The following is a 13,002-nucleotide window of genomic DNA, read 5'->3' on the forward strand; positions in this document are numbered from 1 at the left end:
CTCCCTCCACAACTGGTGCAGTCACTGGGCACAATCCAGGCAGTGCTGCAGTTCCAGCTTGGGATGAGGGAAAACAGGGCTCCAAACCAGTCCCTCTTCGTAGCATCCCAGACTGGTTTGGTTTGAAGAGACCTTAAAGCTCATCCAGTTCCAACTCCCTGCCATGGGCAGGGACACCTTCCACTAGAGCAGGTTGCTTTATGCTGACCTTGCTCCTGTGTCAGAGGGGCATTGAGATCTCTCCTTGCCAGACATTTCCCAGGGACTCTGCAGAAGGGCAATGTCCAGGGATCATCAGAGGCTCATCAGAGCAAGATCATCAGGGGTTTGTCCCCTCAGCCATTTGCCCCCTGGGCTCAGTCCCACAGTGCAGTCACATTGGTGACAAGTTCCTATCCTCTTGAAGCTGGTAAAGGCCACACTCCTTATCTTATGGTCCGTGTTTTCCATCTACATTATATGGGGACCAGAAGGGATTCTGTCTCTTCCTGAAGGTTGGGAGAACCCCAGAGATGGTTGGAGGGAAGAATCACACATGGTCCATCCTTGGTGCACACAGGGGTTTGTGCATTGAGAGCTCAGCATCTCTGGGACTTCAGCCCTCAGTGAGGTCCTCTGAATCTGGCCAAAGCCAGGGGCTCTGGCATGGTCAGGTCCCACCAGAGCAAAGCAGGGGTCTGGGGCCCTGCCAGGGAGGAGGATTTATTACCTCCTTGTACTTGTGCCACCGACAGGCCAAAAGCAAACCTGTTTGGCATCCATTCACAGGTCAGTTCAGAGCTGCCTGGAGCATTTCCCTGAGCAGCTCCTGGCTTTCATGTTTTGTGGATTTTCATGCTGATTCCCAGCCCTGAGATAATGTCCTGGAAGGGGGAGTGCATGAGTTCACCCTCATGTTTCATCCAGCGCTTGGACCACCTTGTGTTGACTGTGAAGAGCATTGAGGACACTGTGGCTTTTTATTCGAAAGTCCTGGGCATGGAGGTGGTGACTTTCCAGGTAATATGGGGCACAGGCTTGGCTTGGGTCTGGGGGAGCTGCAGTTCTGGGCCAGTGGCTGGGCTTTGTGGATCTCTGACAGGTTCTCTGGGGCACGTCCTTGTGGTGGGGATGGATGTTCAGAGTTAGCAGGACTACAGCTGGGTCCACAGCACTTTTAGGACTACACAGGTGAGTGGATGCTGAAGGCTTCCAGCTCAGGAAGTCTCATTGCACTTTGATTCCTTTCTCTTGGGACAGGGAACTCGCAAAGCTTTACGTTTTGGCAACCAGAAGTTTAACCTTCATGAGGCTGGGAATGAGTTTGAACCCAGGGCTCGGTGCCCCATCCCTGGCTCTGCAGATCTCTGCCTTATCACAGAGGTACCCCTGGACCAGCTGCAGGATCATCTGAAGGTGAAGAAGGCACATGTGTCCACAGTGGGACCTGGGGAGACATGAAGCCAGAGCCTCCAAGTGACACTCTGAGGGTCTCTGTGTTGGAGAATGTCAGAATTGTCAGCTCATGTTTTCAAGGCTGGGGGAAGAGTGACCTTAAGCATTAAACCCCTGTTCTTTGTCTCTTCCCAGGCCTGTGGGGTGGTTATTGAAGAAGGTCCCGTGGCCAGAACTGGTGCCATGGGTCCAATAACATCCATCTACTTCCGAGACCCCGATGAGAATCTGATCGAGGTTTCCAGGTACTGCCCAGATGTGACTGCAGCCCATGGAGGAGAACCCTGACCACAGCCTGGTTTGTGCCTGCATCCCAGCAGTCTGCAGGATGCAGAGGCCAGGCTTTCGGTGGCCAGTTTACAGGCTCAAGCTTTTATTTTGCAAACCTAGGACAAGGCTCAAGTTAATTATCTAAAAAGCAGCCCCTCAATCATTTAAAAAGCATAAAACAATAAGGAAGGACTTGGGGGATTTCATGGAGAGCAGTTCCCCAGCTGGCCACACTGAGGTAGCAATGTTACCATCACTGCTGGAAAGCAGAGAGGCCTCTTCTGACCCTTACAGCCAAAACACTCTCTAAAATTGAAATAATCCCTGAACTGTGCTATTTTGTTTTTGTTTTTTTTCTGCTGGCATTTCACGGGAAATCCAAATTCCTCCATGCAAAAACGCAAGTCCCTAAGAACTGCAGAGCTGCGGATGGTCACAGATGGGGCCGAGGGTTCTCCCAGCTCCAGCTGAGCCACTGTGGGAGCCAAGGACAAGAGCTGCCCTGGGAGGAAGCCGCAGACATCTCACAGAGTTATCCTGGGAACGGGGACCGGGGAGGACCCCAGGAGGGACCCCGGCACAGCGGAGCCCGCGCGGTCCTAGAGCCCGCGCCCCGAGCAGCGGCTGCTCTCCAGGGTGCTGAGCGCGGCCCGGTCGGCCTCTCCCGGGCACGCTACGGGTGGGTTCTGCCCATGGGGGCGGTCCTGCCTATGGGTAGGTCCTGAGCAAGAGTGGGACCTTCCTACGGGACCCCACGGATGGGTCCTGCCCACAGGAAAGGGCTGATGGTGGCATCCTGCTCCCACCAGCTGTTCTACAGCTTTCCCCCGCTTTCCATTGGCCCAAGCTTCTCCCCAGCAAAGTGCTTGTGCCAGCAGAGTCCTATTAATTTCTGGTGTGGGACTGTAGCTATTGATTGATTGCCAACACGGATCCTGCCTGTCTTTGCACTGCAAGTGTCTTTTCAGTCACTGAGCTTGCTACCATAAATATGTTTGTGGAGGAATGTGTCCTTTTCTCAATTTTAAATGTCATTTTTCTTGGAACAGCAGTAGAAAGAAGGAAAATGGCTCTTTTCTTATTCAGCCTGAGAGAAGTTGGGGATTTTGGTAGCACCATATTAATCGCTGAACACTCTCAGCATCACACAAGCTGGTCTGTAATTTTCATAGGTCATTTGTTTACTTGGCTATCTTAAGGTCTTGCTTCCCTTGTCAGGGGTTTGGGCCTCTGAATTAGTTAAGAATATGAAGCATTTGTGCGAAAGTGAAGACAACAAGTGAGACACTTTCCTGGACTGGGGCACTGGAGGTGTTTTCAGGTTTCTTGGCTTTTAGAGGAAACATCGTGAAAGAAAAAAACCTTGGCTATGCCTTTGGGTCCTCTGGAAAAGCCTCTTACTGCTTCAACTGGTAAGGGGCCTGATAAAAGGGGAGTTGGGCCCTACCAGCCTTCCTGTGCCTTCACTTCCTAATTTTACACAGTGTCTGCTGAAAGGTGTCAGGATTACACCTGATGGGACAGCCAAGGCGTGAGTGAGGTTTCTGGATCATGGGGACGAAATGCAGCCTGAAGCCCAGCTGAAAAGCTGGTAAAAGGTTTGACTCCAACCAAGGGAAACCAGAAGCTTGTCATGGAAACCTGACAAATATTTGAAATCAGTTACTTAGTGGGGAAACAGTTTGTAACTTCTCTTTGTTGAGAGACCATGTTTAACCACAGCCAGGCTTTTCTGGCTATGGACTATTATCCTCACCAGGAAAAACAGCCTGCAGGGCTCAATGTAAATATACGAGTCTGGAGAAATCCCTGGGCACAGGCCAGCCTTCTAGCTAGCCTCTGCTGGGTTCCCCATCTACTGGAAAAGCCTCTGTACTGAATATGTTCAGATTAAAACAGAAAACCTGATGGTCCACATAATGTAGCATTAAATCTTCATGCAGAAAACAAGTTTACTTCAGTTCTTTATTCAGAAAGATTCAGTGGGAATATGCAAGACAGTATGAGAGAGGGGATTTACAGGTGGGCAAACAGTTCTGCTCTGACTGGGAAGTTCTCTGCAAAGACCACTACTGGCAAGCTGAAAAGGAACCAGCCCACATGCCTTCCTGCTTGTCTAGTCCCGTCTCTCTGTGCCTTGAAGAAGACACCTTCACTTCTGCAATGGATTCTGCACCTATGTTATGATTGGAGGCCAGTCCTTTGGATCAGCAGTCACAGTATCTGTTTCATGTACAGGGGATTATTGCACAGTTCTCCATCTTACTGCTCACAAAGGACGCAGGGTCAGAAGCCTTTCAGTGAACGGCTGCACAGGAGCACAAGTGCTGATCTCATCCCAGCTGGAAAGATGAGTTAAGGACTGAGTCTCATTGAGCTTTCCCTCCTCTAAGGGGAGAGAAACAGGAATTTCCCAATGTGAGTCATAGTGTGTATGTGCCCAGATCACCATCTAGAGGGGCCCATCTCTGCAGAGACTTTAAGGACCACCTCTGGTAAGCCAGCTCTGTGTAGGGCAAAGCTGGGAGGGATGCTGTGGCAGAGACAAAGAACTAGCAGGCATCACCTTGCAGAAGGCATAGGATCAGGTATAGGAGTGGCGTAGGGCTCCTCACCTTCCAACTGCCTTCCTTTCAGAAAAGAAATACAGGTTTTAAAGTTCTTTGAACCATCCCTTGTACACAGAGAAGTGAAAAACACTTCCCCAGTACTGGAGAAATGGGAGGCTTTTACTGGAAAAGGAAATAATCCATCTCTGCCTGAGGGTTTTGCAGGCAGGGCTGTTTACAGTAACTGACAGGTTTCTCAGCTGGCCAGCATGACTAACTAACCATGATCACAAAAGTGCCCAGAAGAGCACTAAGAAAAGCACACAGCTTGCAGCTGCGCTTCCTCTCCTTACCAGACTCAGCAGTCAAGCATCCTGCACAGAAAAACTTGGAATGCAGCTTGAAAAAAGATCTAGACACTGTTCCTTCTGGGGAGCCGGCTTCCAGGTGATACCCCAGGACTCTCACAGATTTCCATGGGAGTTTCGTTATTTGCGATGGCCCTGCAGCCAACTATGTGTTGAAATTCAATCTGTGTCCTAATCACTAACACAGACACACCTCCTGCCTCGTGGGCTCCTTTGGTATTAAAGTGTCTACTTTGACTTCAAGGGGTGGGAATTTTCCTGTCATTGGAAAAACAAAAGTAAAGCACCAATGAAGAGAGGAATCAGAGTTTCACTGAGAGAAGTCCCATACCAAAACCCCACTTGCTGTTCCCTCACAGGCTGCAGGCCAGCTGGGAACTGTCTGACAGGTTCTCCAGGTTTTCTACCATAGTGATGATGGTTTCTATTTTTTCTTCTGGAAGCACATGGGAGGCGTTGGAACGAAACTTCTTCAAGAGGGATTCGTTGCTCAGAGGCTTCCTCCAGTGCCCATAGAAAGTGTCACATTTGCCCGTGAGGATGTCCCCGCTGTGCAGGAGCAGTGCCACCTCTCCGTACATCTTATCAAAGTTGGCCACATTATCTTCAGGGTGCTCCACCACCACTTTGTCCAGCAGCTCCCTCAGCTCCTGTCGCTGGATGCTGCTCTCTGCGAAGGAGCTCAGGCCCACTTCCCCATCCAACAGGGCAGTACAGGCATTGAACTGGAAGGAGTGTCTAGCCTGGTGTTCAGAGCTGGGGAAAGGCCGATTGATGTACTTTGATACTGGGATCTTCAGCACAATGGTGCGGATCAAAGAGGGAGAGAAGGACCCTGCGTAGTTGATGAAGAGGTTCCGGACAGACAAGGCAGCATCCACCACCCAGTGCATCCCCAGGTGGGCTGGGAATCTCTTGAAAGCAATATCCTGCTTCTCCAAGAGGAATTCATGGTGGTCACTTGGTGTGGAGAGTGGTTTGGGTTGATAGACACTGTAGAAAGCACTGAATCCAGAGCAACCAGGGATATCATCCAGGATCAAGGGGTTGGCCTCCATCCCTCGGGCAGCCAGCAGCGCTGCTTCAAAGCCCAGGCGTGTGGCATTTCCAATGTGCAATGGCTTGGCTTGGGTGGCAGCATTGGCCATGGGTGCCCCTGCAAGCGATGCAGCAATGCCCAAAGCGTGCGCGCACTGGGCCGTGCTGAGAGACAGCAGTTTCGCTGTGGCTGCAGCACTGCCCATGGTACCGACCACAGAGGGAGGGTGGAACCTGCAGATATGGGGGGAAATTGCAGATATGAGCATCCTGCCTGCTTGGCACAGGGAACACCCAAGAACTTCATCCACCAGACCTGCCTGGGACTGAGTGAACAGCCAATTACCCTCCCAGCTCTGGTGCAGGTGGGATTTACCTAACTCAAAATGTAGCCATCTACAAACTGTCTTCTTGAAACTTCATTGGAGACAACAGAGTGAGCTCAGCATCTCCAGAAAGCCATTTATAGTTTTCTGTAAGAGTAGGTGGCATGGTTTGTGTCCATAAAGCCGAACTTTCTTCCTCCAGACAGATAAGGTGGCCTCATCCACCATGCTCAAGGGTAACAACTCCTGGTCATGCCATCCCTTGGACCACACCAGGGTACTGCCTGGGACTGTGGCCACAATTAAGCTGTCTGCATGGCTGTGGGCACTACCTGTCCTGTGCTCTTGCCCTGGCTAGTTTAGGTGATAACGCTGCAGACTCAGTGCTAGTCCTGTTGATGGTTGGTTTTGAGGGAAGATCGCTGGAGGTCACCAAATGAATATGTGGTGCCTCATCAGCTTGGGGAGAACTGGCATTTGGCTCTCAGTGGGTCCTTACCCTGATCCTGAGTTCGGCTGGACTTAAACTAACATTTTGAAGCCCTGAGTAGTACTGTTAACACCAACCCTCTTCCTACTTGGTGAAAAAAAGGAGGTTTACCTTTTAGGAATGTTGTGAGCCTCAGTGGAGAAATGCATGAGCCTTCCTTGCACTTCCAGGCCCACATTAAATGCCAGCAGGAAATCCATGCCATTGGGTTTGGTGCTTGGAGGTAGCATCTGGGAAGCTGCCAGAAGAGCTGGCAGCACAGCCCCTGATGGATGAGTAGCAGGGTGCCAGGTATCATCAAAGTCCATGGAGTGAGTCTGCCAGAGAAATGGAGATAAGGACATGCTGGTGGGGGGGGGCTGGAAACTGAGGACGCTACGGGTCCTTGCTGATGAAGCTGCATCTGTAACAGCATCCACCCAGTAGTTCCCATAGAATCATAGAATGGTTTTGGGAGGACCTTAATGCTCATCCAGTTCCAACCCCCTGCTTCCTGTAATCCTAACTAGTGTCTCTGAAGGCCTCACAGAGCAGACCTGCTCCTGGAAGAGCTCGCCTTACCGCAACTCCATTGGTGAACGCAGCCAGCGTGGGGGAGAGTTTTACTCCTGGCTTGCCATAGACAGAGCTCACAGCAACAGAAGAGTACAGCTCCTGTGAAAGGGAGGGAGATTGAGGTGAGGACCTTGAGTGAAGCAGTGACTGTGGTGCCAGAACACTCCTCTACTGCAAGTCCTGTGTCAGCCATGAAATCAGGACTTGGATGTGGTGGTGGTGTCAGGACCCCATTAACTACGTGGGAATATGGGACCATTCCTACCCGACAGTACTGCAGAGCGATGTCAAACACGTGCGTTGTGCTACCCACGAGGCCAACCCCGATGCTGTCGAGGATCATCCTCTTGCTTCTGTGACGAACAGTCTTGGACAAGTGCTCGGGTCGAACTGCGTGGATGAAGGAGGCAAAGCTGCTGGTCACTGTCTCCTCCGGAGCACTCCTGGCCACCACTGCAGCACCAAGAGAGAGGAGAGGGGACAAAGACACGTGTGGGCCATGTGCTGATGGTCAATACAAATTACGTCCCTTTATCTGGACTACAGGCAGAGCAGAAGCCCTGCTACATTACCAGGGTAGGACTACACCCAAAGCCTGGATTTATCCAGAAGTTGGGTCCTACAAGTCGCTGAGGTTTCTTGACTCAGCCACAGAGCTCTCAAGCCCTATGTACTCAAAAGGGTGCTAGTGCTTAAACAACTCTTTTTGTGTTCTTTCATAGTTGAACTCAGCTTATCAGAGGATCCAGCCTATGCTTCAGGTGGGGATTAAACGGAAGATCTCCTGAGCTTGATATTTGAAGGAAAATTTTCCCTGTCTCTGAAAACATCTTTGCTGGCAGACAAAAAGCAACGTATCAAGCTTCCCAAGGCAAAGTCCGTGCCTGTATTTGTGACCGGAAAGGCAGAGCTGGGCAGACAGCACAAACTCCTGGCACTTTCAGGTTTGGAAGTCACCATTTCCAAATCTTTGGTGGCATTAAAATTCAGTGGAAAATACCCAGTTTGGGACAAAATTGTTTTGATGAATTTATAAGTCATAGAATGATCATTCTTATACCCATTATAATTTATAAGATAATTTTGAGAGTGCACGAGAGCAGAAAAATGATAAAATTCAATATAGCTAACATACACGATTGCAAATCCACATATAGGTATGCATGATGGGGGAATACACACACATGCACACAGATCAAAGCTGGCATTAATGTTCAAATGAAACTAATGACATGAAAAATTCAGGATGAGTGAAGCAACCAAGTAAAAACGCTTTGCTTCAACATCTTACAGGAAACCTCATGAGAATAAGCAGATGATGACACTTCATTTTTCAACCAGAAAACATCCCAATTAAATAAAATGACCATTCCCTAATTTCAGTAGCTTGTATTCATCCCTAAATGTCATGCCTACTGACTCACAGTTTGCTTGCAAGTGTATTTGGACTCACCTAGAGCCTCAGAGCCTAAAATCCATTTGTAAACACAGCTGAGAATGTCATCAAGCTGTGACTCATGGGAATAACATTCCCCCCTTGCAGCGGCTCCATGAAGTACATCGCTATAGGAATCTGTAACACTCAGCACTTTGGAAAAGCTTCTACTGAGAAAAATCTGTGTCCTCTCTGTGTACCCAGAGCATCCTCAGTGTCCCACAAACCTCCGCCCTCAAGGAGAAGGAACAAACTGGACTGGAGAGGCTGGAGGAAAATCTGCTTGAATCACACCACAGCCATAAAATCTGGATTGCTTCCTTCCCGTCATCAAAGGCTCTTTGTCACTTCAGTAGGCAGAGATACTTTTTAACCCTTCCATTAAAAGCATGTCATGACTCCAGTGTTTCTGTCTGGGTACGGTAATGGTGCTGCAGAACTTCATTAAAATCCAAAATACTCCATCCAAGACCAAATATATCTGTGTGGATTATTATTAACCTTCTTTTCTCGAGTGTTAATTAAGCAGAATTCATTGCATTTATTATATTAATAACACATTTTAAAATCACTTAATAGACAAACTTAGGAGAGACCAAGTGGCTACACAGCAAAGTCCTGCTTCATTTGCCTGAAGCGAGAAGCTGTAGCTGCGCAGAAGCTCCTCTGCTGTGAGACACAGGGAATGACCCCTGAATCGCTTCAAGCAGTGCTAATAGCAAGATCAGATGTAATAAAGAAGTGGTGACAGACGGGGGAGTTAAGGATCTGAGCAAGCCGGTGACAGCTCCAACTTAAATATCTCACATTTATGGTCAAAGAGTAAGAATTTGGAAAGTCTGGTTCTAAATCAGTTAAAGTTTCTGGTTCAGCACAGGATTAACAATCAGCATTTTTATCATTTGTTACTTTTCTCCTTGTTCTTTAGCAACCGCGGGCAATAACCACACAAAGACCCCCTAAACACGTTTATATTCCAAGGATTTGAGCGGTTTATCTCAGTGCGCACAGCCCAGAACCTTTGTTTTTAAAGCAGTAACATGGTTATTTGGATGCTCTTTAGAAAAGGACAGGGAATGCTGTTCTGCAGAGAGGTACAAACCGTGAGCAGCAGTTTTGTGAACTTGCCGGGAGCTTGCCAAGAACTTCTGGGATATCTAAAGACAGAGAAAGAGCATTTGTCACCGAAGCCGCTTGAACTCCTTCAAAGCCACTTTACTCTGGTTGTGCCTCTAAAATGGCACTGTGAGACACTCACAGATCAAACAGGCGGATAAAACTGGCTACATATTTAAAGGAGAAAAACATTTTCCAATGCTCAGTCCAGCAGGAATGCCAGGACTAGCCAGGGAAATAAAGCAGTACAGTAGAAGGGGCAGCACAGCCTTTGCAGACCTACCATGGAATCCCATTCCGGCTGCAAGCAGCACCAGCTCAGGGTGAACACGAAGAGTAAAAAAACCACATAACATGTCCCAACAACAACAACCCCCCTGCCATGGCACCGTATAAACCCATGTGGGATGCATAAAAAGGAACAGGCATGAAAGGAACAGGTTAGTAACTGTAAATAAAATGTCTGTGAAAACCTTCTGATTTTGTTAGTATTGGGGCAGGTTCCCACTACATGTCACGGCAGTTTCGGCCAGTTAAGGAACTGCCCGGAAAATGACATTGCCTCTTTAAAGTGAAGAAGGAAAGATCAGAGACAGATAGGTTTTGTACATGAAATAGTAGTTACCTGTAAGGTAAAGTAGACCATGCTGGTGGCTGTTACCACTGCCTAGTGCCCAGCTCTGCGCTGCGCTATTCGAGGGATGGGAGAGGTGTCTGTCTGCAAGGTGCTTTGGTGTCAGGGTTTATATATGCTTCTGAAAGGCAATTTGCTTTTTGTTTTTTTGCAAATGAATTTCAAGTGTGATGACATCAGCCTCTGGGGACGGAGAGGGTGGGGGGAATAGATGAGGAGGGGTGGTTTTTCTCTGCTGAACACAAGGGAAACCCCCCCTGGTTTCAGGAAATAAAAAAAGATTTAGGACAATAACTGACAAGGTTCAAGGAAATTCCTGTCTCCAAATGCTACAGGTGCCAGTATGTGAAGCAACGGGCCCCAGGCTCCTCCTACAGAGGAGGACTATAAAACTGGTACTGACCAGGAAATGAGAGGGACAAGAGCATCCTCCCATTGAGCTGAAGTGTCACCAAACCAGGTAATCCAAGCTGCAGAGGGAGAAGCGAGGCATTGGTGGTTTTCTTTGGTGCTTTTCTTGAATACATTCAGTGTTTTGTCATTTGGCTGAATCTTTCCATAGCTCTTCTCCTTCTAAATAGTCAGCTCTGTGATGCTGCCTGCCATGGGCTGTGGGTTCACTGAAGGGTTAGTGCAGAGGTGGACGCTGCTGCTGCCAGGAGACGTTGGGACTTTTCTTTCCCAGATGAGTGTTTGGACTTTGGGGAGATGCCATGGCTCTTTGCTTGGCCCAAGAGTGAAACCTGGGGACATTCAACATGCTGCAGGTTCTCCAGTACAGAACAGCAGCCTGGTGTGGTACACCTTGCGTTTAAAACCAGAATCTTCTACTAAATACTAAGGCAGATCCTTGATCACTGTGGATGCAGCAATGCACCTCAGGCAACTTGGTGCTGGTTTTCACCAGAGGAGAGTCAGGGTTGGGGTATTTAACCCAGCTGCATGGCGTTGTTGTGCACTGTTAATCTTGCTATGTGCTTAGCCAAAAAGAATTGCATTTCATTCTCTTAACTTGTTTATCTGGAGAGAAGCAGTGTTTCCTCTGAGCTGTGTGAACAGTTGTTATCATTAATAAGGTGGGATGGAAAACTACTAGTGAAATGCCACGTGGGAATAAGTGTCTGAGAAACGTAACATATTGGTATTTATATACGTGTCCCATGGCATGCTAAGCTTTGTTCCAACCTCCTTTGGAGGCAATGTCCACACATCAGTATATTCCCATTAGTGTAAGTCAAGGTGAAGCACAAATGACAGTGCAAAGCAGATGCATACAGCAGTGTCTGCAAAGCCCAGGTATAGCAGTGAGGTGGAAGAGGGAGGCAGAGGACTATGACCTATTCTGGAAAGGGAGTTATTGCAAGAAAGGCAAGAAAAAGGTGATCAGAGGCTGCAGCAAGCAGCCCACACAGGCATGGCTCATGCTGTGAGGACAAGAGCCAGGACAGAGGGAGGACCTCACAAGCCATTTCTGCAGACCCCAAGCTGATGAATGTCAGGGGCAAGCAGGAAAAAGGAAAGAAGATGGAGGAGGCTGGGTGAGGAAAGGGATGGCTTTGGCTTTGCCCTCACTGCATGAGGGATTTGTGCAAAAGAAGGATCACCCAGGCTGCCCCATCATCTGCTAGAACCAGCTCTGCCGGGCCTGGCCGTGCCCCAGCTCTCCAGGTGCCTCCTCACTGTGAGGACATCTCCATCCTTGTGGTTTCCTGGACAGTGGCTGTGCTGGCTGGTACCCTGTGTCTGCAGAGAGCTGCTAACCCCACATGGTAGGAAGAGACCTCCCCTTTGCTCCTCTGCCTCCACACTGCTCTGTGTTGCTTGCAGAATACCCGAAGAGCTGCTTTGCATCAGTCTCAGCTGAAGACACCAAGCTTGCAGGCTTGAGGGCAAAGGAAAGGATTGGTGGGAGATGCCTCCTTGCTGTGTTTCATGGAGCAGAGAGGTGTCACGCTTGGTTTTCACTAGAGCATGTAGAGAAACAGGTCCTACCAAAGTGCCAGAGGCAGCAGCTGTGCAAAACAGATAGCAACAGCAGCGATGAGGGGTTTTATCCTATGGACAAACAAGGCTTTAAACAGAAAACACCTCTATTTCCATGCAGAAGCCTCATTTCTTGCTGCAGCCTGCAGCATCACTAGTGCTGCTACCCCTGAGATGACAACAGGAGGGGATTCGTTATTTGATGTGTCTTTATGCTGCATGAAATAGAGGGGGAAGCGATGCACAGTTTGTGTTTGCAGAGTGTGGGGGATGCTGTGGGTAGGTCTGCAGCAGTTTCCAACCCCAAGCCCTTCTCCTCCTAAGTGAGGTTCCTTCATTCTCCTGCTTTTCCATATCTTGGTCTAAATCCTCTCACATCCTCTCCCTTTACACCTCTGTAGCATGATATGGCATATTCTCAGACATCCTGTGAAGGGTTGCACTGCAAGAAGAGAGAAATATCCCTATGAGTTGTATATCTACATCCTTCACAGAGCCAAGCTGTATGTTGCAGGCTCTAAAACCACTAGTTACACATGAACTGCCAATATGAGCCTTGGCAAATTGAAAAGCACTTTTGCAAGCCAGGGAGACACCTGGCCAGCCCATCTTCCTCCAGAAACCCATCTCATCCTCCTCCAGAGACTGACTCAAAACAGGGGCTTGTTGCAGCATACCTAGAAAGCCACTGTCTGGGCTATTTCAGAGCAAAACATCTGGAGGAACTAAAGATCGTAGCCCGCCTCCAAGTATAACCATGTAAACCAAACAGCTTCTTTATAGCTGAATGCCATTTGACATGGC

General features: G+C 48.8%; 2 protein-coding genes across 2 annotated transcripts; one reads left to right on the forward strand and one right to left on the reverse strand.

Annotated features, from left to right (window-relative positions):
* Positions 1-834: 834 nt before the first annotated feature.
* GLOD5 (glyoxalase domain containing 5) lies at positions 835-1,722 on the forward strand (the record flags this gene model as incomplete). Its single annotated transcript, XM_080624846.1, has 3 exons — positions 835-999; positions 1,240-1,395; positions 1,570-1,722. 3 exons carry the CDS (start codon positions 835-837, stop codon positions 1,720-1,722), a joined length of 474 nt encoding a protein of 157 aa, XP_080480972.1.
* A 3,252-nt stretch (positions 1,723-4,974) lies between these two features.
* Positions 4,975-10,227, reverse strand: LOC308224483 (cis-aconitate decarboxylase-like; the record flags this gene model as incomplete). Its single annotated transcript, XM_080624462.1, has 7 exons — positions 4,975-5,893; positions 6,587-6,792; positions 7,037-7,129; positions 7,296-7,483; positions 8,484-8,657; positions 9,568-9,622; positions 10,207-10,227. 7 exons carry the CDS (start codon positions 10,225-10,227, stop codon positions 4,975-4,977), a joined length of 1,656 nt encoding a protein of 551 aa, XP_080480588.1.
* Between the last annotated feature and the right edge of the window lie 2,775 nt (positions 10,228-13,002).

This window comes from Psittacula echo (assembly GCF_963264785.1).
Source record: "Psittacula echo genome assembly, chromosome: 8".
Lineage (NCBI taxonomy): Eukaryota > Metazoa > Chordata > Aves > Psittaciformes > Psittacidae > Psittacula > Psittacula echo.